The sequence below is a fragment of the Carassius auratus genome, unplaced genomic scaffold (assembly GCF_003368295.1).
Source record: "Carassius auratus strain Wakin unplaced genomic scaffold, ASM336829v1 scaf_tig00215236, whole genome shotgun sequence".
Classification (NCBI taxonomy): Eukaryota; Metazoa; Chordata; class Actinopteri; order Cypriniformes; family Cyprinidae; genus Carassius; species Carassius auratus.
This window is the reverse complement of record NW_020528000.1, coordinates 415,459-432,500: the sequence shown is the minus strand read 5'-3', so window position 1 is coordinate 432,500 and position 17,042 is coordinate 415,459. Positions and strand designations below refer to the sequence as shown.

At 39.1% G+C, this 17,042-nt stretch overlaps 2 protein-coding genes across 9 annotated transcripts in view; one reads left to right on the top strand and one right to left on the bottom strand.

Annotated features, from left to right (window-relative positions):
• LOC113094045 (ankyrin repeat and SAM domain-containing protein 1A-like) overlaps nucleotides 1-17,042 on the top strand; it is a 96,705-nt gene that overhangs the window by 61,787 nt on the left and 17,876 nt on the right. For 6 of the 8 annotated variants that reach the window (XR_003287967.1, XM_026259675.1, XM_026259674.1 and 3 more), the window contains 3 exons: nucleotides 2,961-3,011; nucleotides 5,329-5,398; nucleotides 9,912-10,024. Coding sequence is in view for 7 of the 8 variants with exons in the window: in XM_026259675.1 (XP_026115460.1) it covers nucleotides 2,961-3,011; nucleotides 5,329-5,398; nucleotides 9,912-10,024 (234 nt within the window). In the remaining variant the exon portion in view is untranslated. Of the gene's footprint in view, nucleotides 551-2,960; nucleotides 3,012-5,328; nucleotides 5,399-9,911; nucleotides 10,025-17,042 lie in introns of all 8 variants that reach the window. The other 2 variants (XM_026259681.1, XM_026259678.1) reach the window with 2 other exon arrangements.
• Nucleotides 10,039-14,961, bottom strand: LOC113094046 (zinc finger BED domain-containing protein 1-like). The gene is made up of 2 exons (XM_026259682.1): nucleotides 13,757-14,961; nucleotides 10,039-13,380 (listed from the first exon to the last, which is right to left on the bottom strand). Exons 1-2 carry the CDS (start codon nucleotides 14,706-14,708, stop codon nucleotides 12,332-12,334), a joined length of 2,001 nt encoding a protein of 666 aa, XP_026115467.1. The 5' UTR covers nucleotides 14,709-14,961; the 3' UTR covers nucleotides 10,039-12,331.

The following is a 17,042-nucleotide window of genomic DNA, read 5'->3' as shown; positions in this document are numbered from 1 at the left end:
AGTCTGTCCTGCAGTCCCTGATGTCCAAACAGCAGTCTATCATCGTTTCTGTTGACTGTTTTCTGTCCGTTTCTCTCTTTCTCCTCCCCCAGCGGTCACGGCTGGCTGCTCCGGGACACTTCACTGCCCTGAGTGACAGCGTGTGGGTGCAGGAACGCACAACACCCATCACTTTCCTTCTGTCTGTCTGTCTGTCTGTCTGTGTGTGTGTGTGTGTGTGTGTTCCTCCTCTTCACGCACACACACACAATCTCACACAAAGTCTAATTTTTCATGCAAAGGAGATTTTGACTTGCATGAGGGTCTGTGTGTGGCAGGGGCTTGGGAATGTAAAGCCAGCTCATGCTAATACAGGCCGTCCCAGGATTAGACTGAACGAGAAGCTCTCTGTATGGCCCAGCAAATTTAGGAAGGGGAGGTTTGCACTGGATGCGGAGCTGCAGTCAGCCCGAGGGAGTTAAAGGAGTGAGTCGCGTCTCCTCTGTATGTCTATGCATCTGTCCATCCGGCGTCCCGTTCCAGCCCAATGGCTGCCACCCGACCAGCGTTTGTGAGTGTGATTGTTTTCTACCTCTCAGCCACCTGGACGCATGACGGCATTGTTTTTTTAATACAGTCATCGTGTGTGGGGAAATTAACACTGATGTCCACAAATTCTCAATGGTGCATGTCTTGGGAGGATCTGAAAATATATTTGGCTGTGTAAAGATGGGTGTATTTAGCATCGACAAATGATGAAGGGTGTCATTGGCGTCTTGACGGATCTTTTGTCTTTCAGCTGCTGATTTGATCAGTTTGTTTTTACTGGGAGAGTTTGCTCAAAAGGTGATGCTAATTTTAAATCCTCCAAAAATGTTTATTGTTCCAAAACACTTTTTTGTTTATATTTTCACTAAACATTTCACACATTTCTAATATGTTCCATTTTTTCTTTCTGACAATAGTGTATGGTAATTTTAATTATGTAAACAATTTTACAGACTATAACACTGTATTTAAACACAAAGATTTTTTTTTCTGATTGTTGTGATAATATAAATTCTTAAACGTAACAAAAAAGAAACACTTGAACCAACATGACTTCAACAATGAGTATAAAAAAATATATGTGCATGAATTACATTTATTGTTTGTTGTCCCAAACTTCTTTTTTTTTTTTTTTTTTTTTCAGTGTTTGCTATGATTTTGATTCCCTTAAACTGACCAATTTGGCATCTATAAGCGATTAGCATAAAAAACAGACTTGCGTAAACAAGATTTCTGCTTTGTTGTGCCAGAACACATTGTGCCAGTGTTTGCGATGTAACCTTGTTTACAGAGAAAGGCTCTTCTGCTCTGAACCGATCTGAATGGGTCGACTGGCACCTGTCTTGGCACGACTGTGACTAGTTCTTGCCACTGTGTCTTAGTCCTTTTTTCTCTTTTCTCTTAGTCCTTTATTGCACATAATTTTGCAGATTTGAACTTTTTCTCACTGTCACTGACCTACAGAAGCGTTCTTTTACAACCAGTGCACTTCTATTGTTATATTCTTTTTAAAGCAGCTATTTATTTAGTTATTTTTAGGTGTGTGTGTGTGTGTGTGTGTGTGAGAGAGAGAGAGCTGTTTTGCAAACACAAGCAGTATACTGTATGATGAAAGCTCTCTTGCTTATTCAGAAAACAGTTAATTATTTAGCATTTATTCACTCATTTATTTCCTTTGCATGCAGTATTTCTCCGTTTGGTTCATTAATTGAGCCGCGTGTGATTTTACCATGCTTTGCCTTATTTGCATGCAGCAGAGTTAGTCTGGAATAACCTCTGGAGATCTCCGGCTCTGTTTAGAGAGTCTGAGATAACGACAGGAAGAGATGCCTGAAGAAGCTCAAGTAAGCTCAGGTTTAAGTTATATATATGGCAATGACTGGGATATGTTGTGGATTCAGCCAGTTACATAAGTGTTCATGTAACATTTGCCCTTATCTGCACTGAAATATATCACAAGTTGACTTAGACATCAGTTTGCTATTCATCTTTATTCTTTTTCCAATTGTGTGATAAGGTCAGCAGACACACTGATTATATTGAGAAGTACTGATGTAGATAAATATGCATTTTTGGCAAAGAGGAGTTAGGGTTGGGGTTTGCTGCTGAAATCTGGTTTAAAGTCAGATTATTAATCTGTTAGTATCATTTGTGAAGTTTCGGCTATAGTCATGTTCACAGGTTCTACACTTCCCTGTCCCTTGTGCTTGTTTATTTGATTTAATATTTGATGTTCTCAGAAAGTTAGCTTGATATCATGGAAAACCCTCTACACAAACAGACCTTTGCAGATTTTCAACTTCATCAGTCAGTGTGCAATCAGTATGGCCTGATTAATACTGACGTTTCAGTTCTGCTGTTTTTTGTTATGTTAGCATTATTTTTGACAAACTCATTTAATTCGGCCACTAGCTGTAATGGTGTGAAAATTTGTGAAAGACAGGAAGTGAATAGCTGTTCATGTGCGGTGAGCGCTGTAGCAGATGCAGTGGATATTGAAAATGAGAAAACTGTGCTGTTGGACAGAGAGATGTCAGACATAACTGATGACTCGTCTGCCCTTCTGATGGATTCTGGATGAGACCGGAATGAAAAAACTTCACCAGGTTATCCTTAAATCAAAAATACTCTCCTGTTGTGGATGGAGCCAAAGCAACATTAACGTCAGGATCAAAGCATTCCCACTTTTCGGTTTCCCAGCCTTTTTTTTTTTTTTTTTTTGACAGCCATTCAAGTGTTTGTGCGTCTTCAAAGAGTTTAATTCTGGAAACACGGTCACTGAGAAATCAAACCATCCTGTGGGTCACGGTTATATTTAGTTCCCATTAACTGTTTTTAAGGGTTTCTCAGTTGTGCCATTGTTAAGGTTCAAACTTTGTTCTTCCTTTAAGCAAAAAATGGCAATTGAACAGAAGTTGGTTTTCTCCCTGCAGAGACAGAGGCATTCCCTCTCTATTCCATGGAGACAGCGGCCGTCCCAAAGAGTAAGACCCTCCACACGTCCCTCTGGCTTCCCGTCCACGTCTGCTGTTCCTCTGCTCTGTGCTGCTGCTCGCCGGTTATTACTCACTCTACAGAAAGAAAAAACCTCTCGCTGATAGCAAAGTTAAATGGAGGTGTTCTAATGATTGTGTTTTGCAAAACTTCCATTGTTGTTAAAGTGGTAGTTCATCCACAAGTGTTTACATTTACAAACCTGTATAACTTCATTCTGTGAAACAAAGATATCAATAATGTTGATAACCATACAATGTTGCTTCCTCTTGACTTCCTTTGTATTTTTGGGCCATACAGTTGAAGTCAAAGGAAACCAAAACTGTTTGGTTACCAACATTCTTCAACATTTTGGGGTGAACTGTCACTTTAAGTAAAAACTAATTTAGTTCATTTAAATAACCCTGGAATAAATAAAATGTTATAATTAGATGGATTTTTTTTAAAAGTTTATTCTAATTTATAATAAAAGTTGCTTAATTGAAATAATTAAGTTACATAATAAATTAATTAGTGCTGTCAAATGATTTATCGCAATTAATCAAATCCAGAAGTTTTTGTTTACATAGTATATTTGTGAGTACTGTGTATATTAAGTATATATAAATACACACACATACAGCATATATTTGTAAAATATTTAAATATATATATATTGATATTAATAACATTTGTTATATATAAATATATTTAATATGATAATGAAATATATCCATGCATGTGTGTTTTAATATATACTTAATAAATATACACAGTACACACACATATACATATATATTTTTGATGCGATTAATCACATTAAATCATTTGACAGCAATAAAATTAACTTAAGTTAATAATGATAACGATAATAATAATAATAAAGCTATATTGAAAAATAACATTAAAAGAATAATGTTCATGCTGTTCTTTTCCATGAGGTCATGTAATAGTTTTTGTATGAAAAACAGATAAAAGTAATCACTCATTGAAAATCTTTACAATCACACATATGTTTCCATGGTATGAAAGAGAGCAGCATTTACATTCTTCAAACTATCTTCTTTTGTGTTCCACTGAAGAATGTCTGAAAGGTTTGGAACAAAAACGAGGATGAGTCAGTCCTGATAGAAGTGATCTATTTGGTTAAGTGTTTGACTGTCACTAGACGTTTGGAAACCTTGTCAGTGTCTTCGTTCAGCTCTCTCTTGGCCAGCTTTTCTTGGCGGTGGTGGCAGGATTCAAGCTCTCGCTCCTTTTTTTCTTTCTACTGCTGTCTTTTTGACCTCGCTACTTTGGATAAACCGCTGCTCGGCAGCTTTGCTGTCACTTAAAATGAACCTTTTTCTTTTACTAACTCATAGTTCATTACTTTTCGAATTTCTGCCAGTGTTTAATATCAGCCACACAGACACATTAACCCCAATTAAAAGAATTTCTGTGCGTCATTATTAAATGCCTTGTCACCTCCTCCATTTTCTTCATATTATGTAACTCCACTGTTGTCCTGGAGAATTAGGAGCTGCTTCCACACATCAGTAGATCCATCAACCACTACAGACAAAGATCTTAATCTCAGGATACAGCCTCTTTTTGAAGTTACTGAATTCGTTGTTCCTGATTAAATAAATGAATTCCCATGCTGAAATGATGAGCCAGACTGTGCTGATGTCACATAATCAGTGTCCTTTCAGTTACCGCAGCATTCTGTCAATCACTGAAGGGTGTGGACATCATGATCAATGATTGCTGACTCCAAGTGAGGAGTTGCTTACATGTCATTAGACTTTTCTAACTTTCAGAAACGTCCTGCCTCTGTTAATTGCATTGATATATTTAGATCCAAGGTCGACATAACTCCTTATGTCTTTTCAGACAATGTCTTGTAGTCTGACATTTAACTGGTTGGACTAGTGATTGATGATGGCGACTATATGAAATGACATCCTGGACATGTTTTTCTATTGTTCTCCTGCATGTTTTCAAGTTTAAATGTATGCCTTGGTGTTTAATTTCTTGGCTGTTTGGACTCTAGATTGTCATCCATGGGTAAGCTCGGGTAGGTGACAGACCCACCTATGACTGTATTGGTCAGGGTTGGTACAACCCAGTATTTTGCTGTCTTTTATTTGCATTGTGCATGATTCTTAAAACCGTGGGATGATAGATAGTGTTTTCTCAGTCGGATTTGTTACTGCATTACTGCTTCGTCTGCTCTGCTGGGAAATCATGAATGCAATGTTTTAATATACATCGCAGCTGCTTTTTTCAAATTGCACTGAGGTTGGGGTCTTTGTTTGGTTTCATAGTTTGTTTTTTTGCTTACAGATTGAGAAGATCATGACTCTAATTGGTGCTGGCATCGACTTCTCAAAAGACCAGGAGTGCCCTGCCACAGGTTTGTGATAATGACACTATGACACTATGTGATAATGACACTAACTTGTTAACTGTCTATTTTGATTTAAAAAATTTGTAACATTTTCAAATCAAATATTTAGAAAATTAGTTGGCTATTATACAGAGATGGCAAAAAACTAATATTTTTTTAAACAGTTTTTTTTATATTTAATATCGGCCATTTATCGGTTATCGGTTATCACTAATAACATGAAATATTTATCCGCTTATAATGTATCCACTATTATTTGTATGTGTGCATTCCTAATTTGCCCTCTTCTAACAATTAATTAATTAAGGGATAATGTACATCCAGCCATTGTTATAGTAGAGTAGACCCTGACAGGGTGATCAGGAGCTTTGCATCACACTGAAGGGGTTTATTCTGCGTCATTACATGGTTCTGTGGAATACTTGATTCTGATTGGTCAGTTGTGACATTCTGAGATCTGTTATCCATTGATAAAAGTGGGTAAAAGCTGATAACACAGGCTCATCCGTGTAAAGTCAGCGATATACACTCTGGCTAGGAACACTTTTTCTTGGTGGAAGCTTTGTGTTTGGTTGGCTGATAAAATATAATCACTAAATTTGATATAATGTGTTCAATTATTTAATAATTTTATATAAACCGACTTGATGTACATTATACCTCACGTAACATTTGGATGGATGTGTGTGGATTATCCCACTTATTACATGGCTACTTGCCACGTAAGTAAATAATTAGACATAAAATATTGATTTGCATTGAAATATTTTATTAGCTTGTTAAACACAAAGCTTCTGCAATAAAAAAAAATCCTAACAAACCTAGACAAATTTCAGACAAGACAAAAATATAAGGCATAACGTAGTGTCATATCATTAATTAATCTGCTTTTCACCACATAAGTAAAGACGAGAACATAATTGTTTTTTTGCAGTAAATGCAGTCAATAACTGAGACACAAGATGATAGCAGTTGCATTTGAATGAAAGGAGAGAGAGCACGGTGTAATCATGTAATAAATAAATTACATCTATCAGATTGTCAAGTCTAACGTCATGTGCCATCATTTCCAGGTCCAAACGCTCTTTCAGGTACCAAAAGCAGACAACCAACACAGATGCACTTATGGTGTGCTGTAAATTCTCCTGAATATTATGATCCTAACCTTTATCTCTACACTGAAATCTCAGTTGACCAGGCAGTAATATTTTCTGAATCTGTGAGCCCAGAGGCTGAAGCGTTCACTGTGAATTTTAAAAAGCTCAGCTGAAAGGTGTGCTGTAAAATGAATAGTGTTCATACATGGCTGTTGAGATGGTATTCTCATTTGAAATGGAGTATAAGCTTGGACCCGGACACTGTGTTCAATGTGTCACATATTGTGTTCATTGAGAGAGAGATTTTGTTTCGTTTTTTTGATCAGTTACTTCTCATTGAACTCCCTAGTTTTGTTGCACTCAAAGCTTTGGCCTCCTGATGCTAGCTGACCATCAAGTGTCTTTCTGGACCGTATGTTTAAATGAGGATCTACCTTGACATCGGATCCCCTGTGAAATGAGACCTGACTGAGCAGTCCAGCAATGAAACTTTAACCCACTGATGGGCAAGAGAAAGACGAAGGCCAGGACCAGAAGACATTAGTGAACAGAGGAAATGGAGTTGGCTGGCCCTTTAAATGGAGAATGAGAAATCCCAGTGTGTCATTGAAGGACGAGGGGACACTTGAGAGTTAAATCAATGGACGCTGAGACTCTTGACGATTCCACCTTGCTGATGCGTGACCTTGTTCTGTATGGAGGCAGCTTATTGACCTTCCTCTGGAATCAACCAAGCTACAGCAATCGAGACCAGAGGGGCCGTCACGCTTGCTGTACCATGCGCTCCTGTAAGTGCAGTTTGGCAACTGCTGCAGAAACGGACAGGAAAGCTGCTGTTCTTAAGTTTAAGCCTTGAATAAAGCACCCTTCTCACATCAGTGCATCTTAAAGCCAATAAACACAAGTTTCAAGTGGTGTGTCTCTACAAGAGGCCTTCGTGTTTCAACTGGGTTCATTGGCCCATATAAGTGCAAACCTAGCTAGAGGACCAGTCCTTACTCTATCCTTGGTCACATGGCACTGCCTCTGACCTCATTTCCTGTTTCCCACGGGCATCCTAATTGGACATGATGACTCTTTGTTTTTAGTTTTAGGATATGTTTTTTTCTTAATCCAAAATTTTTACATTAGCTTGTACTAACTAGAAGAAATGTATAACAGTGAAGGCCCTGCTCTGTTTGTGCTTTGGACATAAATGATGCCATAAATCTGGTGATTTTACTTGAGGAAATCAGCCTTAAGATATAAGAATAAATCTAGGGACATTTTGTTCAATGCCACCACCTAGATACCTCCAAGAATATACTGTAGCATGCTAGTACAATTTAACCATTAATGATTTTTTTTAAGTTTGAAGTGAACTATTTTTTGTTTACTGCAGAACTTGGCTTGCCTCTTCTAATACCACGGGAAAACTCTGTAACTGGTGGTTTTGCAAGCTTATTTATTCATTACTTATAGCACAGTATTTCATTAATAAACTCCTGAAACAGGATTGTTGGCCGAGTTTGTCCGTTTTGTTTCTGTCTGTGTGGATAAAGGTGCTAAAATATTAACATGCATGAGTGTCAGGGGAATTAGAAGAATAACTGCCCTGCAGCTTGCCAATAAACCCGGAGCTACATCCTCCAGCCTAGAAGCTCTACATATGCCTCTGTGTTTGTGCTTTGCTTTCTGGGTAAACACTATTTGGCTTTTTTTCCCCTTTCTTTGTCTTTTGAATGAATGCATCTAATATTCTTACCATAGCCAACAATCCTCTGACAAAAGAGTAATGGTCTTGGTTGGGTCAATGAACGGGACAAAGGTTTGATGAGTCCTTAGATAATGGACAGCAGGCCCGCATTTTCTTTTAGGGTAAGAGAGAGAGCGAGGCATTGAGGGGAGGAGACAGGGAGAGGGAGGGAGAGCAGAAGCGAGGGAGAGAGAGGAGGAGACGGAGCAGGAGCAGGAGCAGGAGCGCTGCAGAGCAGAATTGACAGTGTCCGGATGAACAAGGAGACCACACCTTCTGTGCCGAAGGGATTGCTGCTGCATTTCTTACAACATCCAGACTCGTCGCACCGCAAGTCTGGAGCAGAGTTGGGGGGTCAGCAAACACCCCCAATGACCTTGCATTTCTAATTCAACAGCAGCCGTGATGTCTTGACAAACTAGAGGGATATTGAGATGTCTGCAACGTACTGAGGATTGACTGATGTGGGGCGAGCACCCGCTTTCTGTTTGGGCTTCTACGGGACTCTGAGAGACTTTGTTGTGCCAGGAAAGCAAGTCTTGTACTTTTGCTGTCTCTGATTAAGTTGAATGACTCGGGCGGATGCTATTTCTCATTGGTCTTTCCATTCGCTTTGCTTTTAATTCTGTCTTGATTACACTAACTTTAAATCTAGGTTTATCTGTGAGGCTTACATGCGGTGCCGTGTTTTCCGTTAGATCCTTCTGCATCTAAATGTGATATTTGTTGTGAAATAAAGTTGATTTTGAGAGTTTTATTAGAGCGGAGACTTTTTTGCTCTTTGCCTAAGCCTCATGTACCTTTGATCTTGAGAATCAGAGTGACTCTGTGCAATGCAAGTCATGGAATCCTGCCTGGCTTTTAAGTAACGCTATCGTAGAGATTGGATTAGAAGTTCATTTGCATGAGGAGTGCAGAACGCAAGTTTACAGTTTTCAGGCTTACGGTAGAGTCCTATAGCAAGCTTAAGAGATCAGGAGATTTTGAGTCACTCTGCATCAGTTCAAACGATGGGTAGACATTGCTTGGGAGTAATGAGTGTTTGTGATCGTTATAGGTGAAGAGTTTATTTGTGCACCCAACTCCACTTGGACACCCATGAGAGAAATACCAATGTTCAATCGTGAGATGTTTTTCCTGTGCTCCTCCTCATTAAAAGATGCGCAAAGGTGGATCTGCAAACTTGCATTTTTAGAAACTAGCTTGTGCAGGATTGCAATGAAACTGGCTTTATTAAAATAGTGCACATCGTCTTCTGTGACTTTTTGGATTGTGAAATCAAACCTTTGATTGATTGGGTGATTTCTGAGCTCAGATGGAAACTTTGACAATTGCTGCTCTCGGCACCCAGTTGTACTTCACAGTTACTGCTGAAACCTCTCCAATGTCGATGAATTCAACAAGGACATGATGTGGAGTTTAAATCTGTGATCAGTCCCAGCATTGGGCCCATCTTCTTCCCAGATTCGGCAACAACAAACTTCATTCTTAGCCAGCGTGGTTTCGCCCCTGCTGTGGGAGCGGCCACACCTCTCGGCCGGGATCCTGTCGCCTCTGCCGTCTTGGTGTTTGTGCTCTCGGCACTGTTGGCCGAGGATGATGTGGCAGTGCCATGTCTCTTCCTCCAATTGCCGATGCTACCGTATCAATGGTTTCTCGCTGCTCAAGCGCCTTCCTCTGTCCGCAGGTGGATTCGGGAGGCTGCTTGAACAGCCGGTCGGGGATTGGTTGGAGAATATCGGACTTCCGCAGTATGAGAGCAAGCTACTGCTCAACGGCTTTGACGACCTGCGGTTCATGGTGAGTAACTCCTACCTACAAATAAAAGCATCTCACTCTCATTGCTACTGTACATGTATTATGTATTGTGCTACCTAAAGTCTTTAAATGCCTTATTCTTTTTATCAAGTATGATTGTCATTAAGAAAGTGTTCAGAAATTACTTTAGCTTTTGTTTGCCTGTTATGATGTTCTGATGCTTATGGATCTTGGCCAGTAACTCTGATGTTGCAGAGTAATCGTCTTCATGCAAACACGCAGAAAGAGAGAGTTTTCTAGTACCCTGAATAAGCATTAAGTGTTTACAAGTATGCTGAGCAGAGCGAACCTGCAGCCAAGCGAACTTCTGAAACAGCAGCAGAACTGTCAGCATTCTTCTTAAGCTGGGAGGTCAAATGAACAGTGAGCGTTCTTTGCTCTTAACATGATTTGCCATAACAGAACTAGGCACTTAATCGAGGCAGATATCCTGGTCTTTATCCTGGCCCTGAATGATCAATCATTAACAAACCTAATTACGACATTATGAGACTGGATGGTAAGTGGAAGTTTAATTTAGACGGAGCTCAATCACTTCATGTAACTGCAGACTGTCTAAAAACACTAGCCTCTGGAAAATAGGTTTTGATAATCCCAATAAAGAATTTGTTTTAGTGGTGTTTGCTAGGGCACCAAGTATCAACACCAAGAATGATACCTCAAATCATGCATTTTTTTCTTTTCCAAAATTACTTTGCTAAGCGACCCTAGTGGAGGATAAAACAGGCCAGAAGTTATCTTTGAAAGGGGGCACAAGTTATATCTAGCGACTGAAGTATCATTGGGATTAGGCGTTGGGATCTTTTGACTTGGGCATCCAGAACTAGAACACATTTTCTCAAAATTCTTCAAATAGTTTATAATTATAGGCCTAGTTGTGATTGGTTACACTGAAGTAACTCTTTTCTGTTTGGCTGTTGATTCATATGTTTTTGAGGATTCATATATATTCATATATACACAGCCCACAAACAGGGTCTACACTAGATTGAGAACCCATGAGGCTTCATGAAAGAAGCCCGATGCCTTATGAGGGGCTGTGTTGTTTTTACCATGTGAGGTAATGAGAATCGATGGTGATGCAGTTGAAAGCCTCAGCTGACCGAAGGACGAAGGAGGTGATGTGTGTGTTGTAAATCAGAGATACAGACCCTCTGTTCCACGCCGAGCGCCACCTCATTGCAGGAGTAATGAAGGTTTTATAGTCAAGCTGGTCAGTAGTAGGTGTGTGTGTGTGTGTGTGTGTGTGTGTGTGTGTGTGTGTGCAGACCCCATCCTGATGCATCGTCCATCTCTGCAGCTCCTTCACAACTTCTTTCTAGATCCTTACGTAGATATAAAAACACAGTGTGAGGCTACAATTAGGGATGGGCGATATGGCCTAAAATCCATATTGCGATATACATTGCAGCCTCTTGCGATAACGATATATATTGCGATATATAAATTATAATGGAACCATTTCAGAACAGGTTACACAGACCCTTAGGAAAGCCAAACTGCTAAATGTTTTTTTTTTTTTTTAAGAAATAAAGAAACGCATGTTGTTTTGATTACATTTATTGTGCAAAAGCAAAACTGTAATTCTACAACAAAATGTTGCAGATAAATAAGTCTTTCCTTCTAAAAGACACTATACTTAAAGTCCTTGGTTCTTAAATGCCACTCAAGTTGCAGAGAACAGAAAAACTGGTGTCTTTTTAATTAAGGAACATACACTGTACTGAAAATACTTCCAGTATAAATTAGGCAAAGAAAATTATTTTGTGTAAATGCACAGATACTTTAAATAAAAACATATTTCAAACCTGCAGCAGAGGTAACGCATTTGGTTTTAAACATTTTGTTCTCCTAATGAAATTAAAACTGGTGTCTTGTTAATAAAGGAACGGACACTGTGAATTAGGGATATACTTCCGGTATAAGGCATGGCTATTTTAAATAAAGAAAATTCTTCCAAGTGTAGTGCACATAAACTTCAAATGAAAACATTATAAAGTGCTAAATGAAAGCACAAAATAAATAAATAACATTTCAGTATAAGGAACATATACGTCAACTAAAGAAAAGTTTTAAAGTATTAAAGTTTCTCTACAGTAGTGCCATGCCATATATAAAGTAAAAAGTGCAAATGTAGTTTTAGTTATTTTCTTAAAAGGGCACAAAATATGCTAAGAACAGGAAAAACTGTCTGGTGTCTTCTCAGTTAAAAAGCAACAACAACAAACCCTAAAGTCAGGCACTCACTGAGATTTTGTTTAATACACACCATTTGTCATTTGTTAAGCCCTAAAGATTATTAGCCAGGAACACAAGCTTGTCCACAGTCTCTGGCTTCAACAGAGACCGGTGGCATGTAACAATGTTGCCACCAATGCTAAATGCCCTTTCCGAAGGAGCACTTGTGGCCGGGATACAGAGATATTTCTGGGCCAGTCTAGCCACCCTTGGAAAATTAGCTTGGTACAGCCGCCACCAGTCCAGTGGATCAGTCTCTCCATCAACCTGCATTGTCTGCAGGTAACTTCTTAGCTCCACTTCGATGGCCTCTCGGTCAGCGAGAGCAGCTGTGCCATCGGAGGAGGCCTTTTTGAAAAAGCTTCCCAGGCTCCGTTTTACCTTCTTTGATTGACTCTCAACAGCTACTTCAGCAGCTTCAGCACCATCAGCTGCAGCTTCTGTGCTTGTGTGTGGTAGTGGCTCTCTGACCATTGCAGCTTGCACCTCCAACAGTGACAGAATTTCTGCTACCGCTCTGGTCTTGATGAACTCCTGGCGGTCATCAGCTATATATGCATCTTTAAACCGTGGGTCGACCAAGGAGGCCATATCCAGCAGGTCAACCGTTTTTGGGTCAGAGTACTTCTCGTTTAAGTACTCTAGGATGACTCTTTTCATGTCCTTGGTCAGCTCGGTGTCATCATCAGCTGCAGCAAGAACAGTGTTGTTGAAAAGATGGAGAACAGGTTTGACATACGACACACTAACATAATCTTCACCAGACAGCGCGTCTGTGAATTCCAGCAGTGGGCCGAGGGTCCGGCTTATAGATTCCAACACATCTGTATCTTGCCAAGTGGGTACCAGGTGTTTGGTTTTCTTGTCTGCTTTCAGTACCTGTGATAGTGCCTTCTCTTGTTCAAGGACCCTCTGGATCATCATCTGGCGTGACCCCCACCTTGTTGGTGTTTCTGTGATGAGCCGATGAAAGGGAAGATGGTGCTCTGCCTGGGCTTTCTTCAACTCTTTTCTTCTTTTCCAAGAGTATGAAAAGGCACTCACAATCTTCTTGCATACGCCAACAGCACGGTCAGTTCGGGGGTCTTTCATACTTTTTTCTGTTGACAAATTTGTAAGATATTATTAGTTAATTTCATCTATAATCTCTCTCTCTCTCCCCACACACACTGAACAACCATCATTACAACTATTGAAATGTTTGATTAGGATTGTATAAACAACATTTAACACATATGCAACATTAAAATAGCATTGGGTAAACAACTGAACAGAGGCAAATTCTACATATTTAAACGCAAATGCAACATTACTATGCAGTAATATAGGCAACTACTACAGTATAACTTTTAAAATATTATAATTATGCACTATTATAATTATATATATATATATATATATATATATATATATATATATATAATTTTTTATTTATTTATTTATTTATTATGCATATGCACAATTTTTTTTACCTACCGATGGCGAGGTGCAGCCTGTGTCCAAAGCATTGCAGCCTGGTCCAATCATTCAGAGACGCTGCCTTGACCACGTTCGTTCCGTTATCAGTAGTAATGCAAACTTGGCTTTCTTCTTTAAAACCCCATGACTCAAGCGCTTCCTTGAGTCCTTGTGCTATCTCCTCGGCCGTATGTTCAGCGGGGAAGTACGACGTCTGCAAACACCGGCTGCCAAGATTCCAATCATCCGTTATATAGTGAATGGTCAGACTGAGGAAAGGCTCCATGGTACGGCTCGACCATAGGTCCGTTGTAGTAGCAAAGTATTTCAAGTCACACAGCTCTTTTTCAACATTTTCGCGGAGCTCGGCATACAATTTTGGCATCTCGGTTTCTGTGAAGTATTTGCGGCTTGGCACCTCATATCGTGGATCAATAGCTCTGATCATGGCTTTAAAGCCGCGTCTCTCTACCGTTTGAAAAGGGACCATGTCCTTACACAAGTAAACAGTTATGGCCCTGGTAATTTCAATCCATCGCGGGCTCTTCCTAATATATGGAGTACCTTTTGAAAATGACTGTTGGATTGAGGTTTGGATCAGTTCCTGTTTTTTCTGTCCTGCGTTCTTCGTACTGGACTTTGCGGTTGGCTGCATTGCCTGGCAATGCTGGTATTCAACGACATGTTTAGTTTTGAGATGGTAGAACAGATTAGTCGTGTTACCGCTCTTAGCTGGAACTTTTGCCCCACACACTCTACAGAGTATATTTTTCTGCTGCTCGTCGGACGGCTTAAATCCAAACCAAGTCCAAATAATAGATGTTGCACCGGTCTTTTTCACGAGCTCCTCTGTTTCGCTGACGTTTTCAGCCATGTTTATTAAAGATGACGATGAATATGATGATTCGTTGCAGCCGGCTGCAGCTCGTGGCTCTAAATTTCGCGGGTAGGTTGCGTCATCAACATGCATTATCGCGATAGTGCAATAGAATTAAAATCTCTATCGTAGGCCAATTTTGTATCGTTTATATCGCATATCGTTTATATCGCCCATTACTAGCTACAATCCATCAGTGCTCACAGTTAGCCATTTATAATTACACTGAAGTCCGGTTTAGCACTGTTGCATACAGTATTTGATAAGTGATACCAATATAATTATACAATTTTTATAGCAGTTTTTGATACCTGAAAAAAAAAACACACACACTTTATACTATGTTTATTATACTTGTACTACAACAAATTATAATATTTGTAATTTTATTTTTTTATTTGTCTTTTATTCCGCAACTACACATTAAATTCAAAGCTGACATTTATCATTTTACAAAAGTCAAATGCACGCTATTCTTTAGAATTTTAATCAAAGAATCCTGGTAAACAATTATCACGTTCAAAAAATATTAATCGGCACAGCATTTTTCAACACTTATAATAAGAAGAAATGTTTCTTGTGCACCAAATCAACATATTAAAATTATTTCTGAAGGATCATGTGACACTGAAGACTGGAGTAATGATGCTGAAAATACAGCTTTGGCATCACAGGAATAAATGGAATTTTAACGATATGTTTAAGTAGAAAACAGTTATTTTAAGTTGTAAATTTAAATTGTAAAATAAATGGTAAAAAAAAATAAAAACAATATATTGCTGATGAATGCAGACTTGGTGAGCAGAAGAGACTTCTTTCAGAAGTAATAAAAATCTTACCAACGTCAAACCTTTGAACAGTGGTGTACTGTGTGCCGTTTCCGTTTGCTTCATTCAGTTAGTAAGCTCACGATCTGATACTGTACTCAGAATCAGTGGCATGGCTCGATGCGGTCACATAATCACACACTCTGTCCTTTGGATTGAAATGTTCAGCACAACTCCACAATAGCACTTGTACAGATACAGGAGGCCAGTCTCTCTGCTGCGTACAAACTGCCTTGCCTGAATGCATTTGTGGACTTGTGCTGATTTATACATGCAGGATTAATAAATCTTGGCTAGACTGTACAGCCGTACTCTCTTAACTCTGAATGTTTCAGTGGAGTAAGGAATGAGTTCATCTTAGATTTGTTTATATGCTGGTCTGTACCTATCACACTGTAGCCCAGCCGCATTCAGCTTCTTAAGCTAGAGTCTCAATTTCATCTCAATGCATTTGAAATTTCAAAAAAGTCAAGTTTTTGTTACAGTGAGCTGATTGGAAAGAGGCAGGCATTTTCACAGGACTATTTTAATAGCTCAGCGGGTTTAGCATCTTGAGCTGTCGATGTGTTTAATAGCTGCATAATGCTTTGAACATCACTATAAAGCTGCTTCCCGTCTTTGTGTCGTTTTTCCACTACCTCCCCAGTGCTTTTTGGAGATGAATACTTCGTCTTTCTCCGTGCTGACTCTGTTTTTCATGTGACAGTGGAGAATTGACTATTTGTTCTCTGTAAGAAGGTTCTGGTCCAGGAAGCTTGGGTTTTTACATGCTTAAACATGTTTTATTTCTTTTGTAGCAATTCATTTCCATTCACTTCTGTTTCCTCTTAGTTTTCCATCTTGTAGGCTGCAGTTAGCTGACAGCTTGAGCCAGTTGACAAAAACAAATTACTCTCGTGAGGTAGATCTTTCTAATGCATCAGTCCAACAGATTCTCATGGGTCAGTTACAAGTTTGAATCAGACTGTTAGTGAATGAAACACAGAGGCGTGGATGACTTCATCACTGAACCAGAAGTCCATTTTTTGTTCCGCCTGATTTAAAATGAACTATCAAAGCTTCCTATATTTAAGTCATTTGGCTCCTGATCCATTTCCATTTTAAAATGATCATTTTCAAATAAATGTTATTTTGTACTTTATTTTCATAAGAGAATCTGCTGTAAAGTGAGGCTGCCATCAAAAATAAATATTAACTTCTATTAACTTAACGAAATTGAATCAACATTTGGTGTGACCACACTATATGTAAAAAAAAAAAAGAAAAAAAAAAGCTTTAGTCCTAGGTGCACTTGCACATTGTTTTTCAGATAGCTTTGTAGGTTTCTTTTCGTTTAAGCGAACGCACAGTGTCTGCCAAATTTAAAATGGAAAGTCCATTTGCAATTGTGTTTCCCATATCTTACGAGCTATGAGCCTTTCATATTTAAATATTGAATACCACATATGCGGATGTAAACTGCCAAAACTCAAATGGAATCGCAATTCCTTTTGCATTTGAATTTCCGAAGTCTAGACGGAAACCTGTCAATCAAGTGACAGGGGTGGGGCCCTTTTATTGGGCGTGTTTGCATTGGGAAGTGACATCACTCACAGTCGAC

Excerpts from the sequence above, each read along its gene's own strand:
- LOC113094046 (XM_026259682.1), bottom strand. The coding sequence starts at position 14,708 with ATGCATGTTGATGACGCAACCTACCCGCGAAATTTAGAGCCACGAGCT. Across the intron at positions 13,381-13,756 it reads CAGGCTGCACCTCGCCATCG|AAAAAAGTATGAAAGACCCC; the intron begins GTAGGTAAAAAA and ends ATTTGTCAACAG.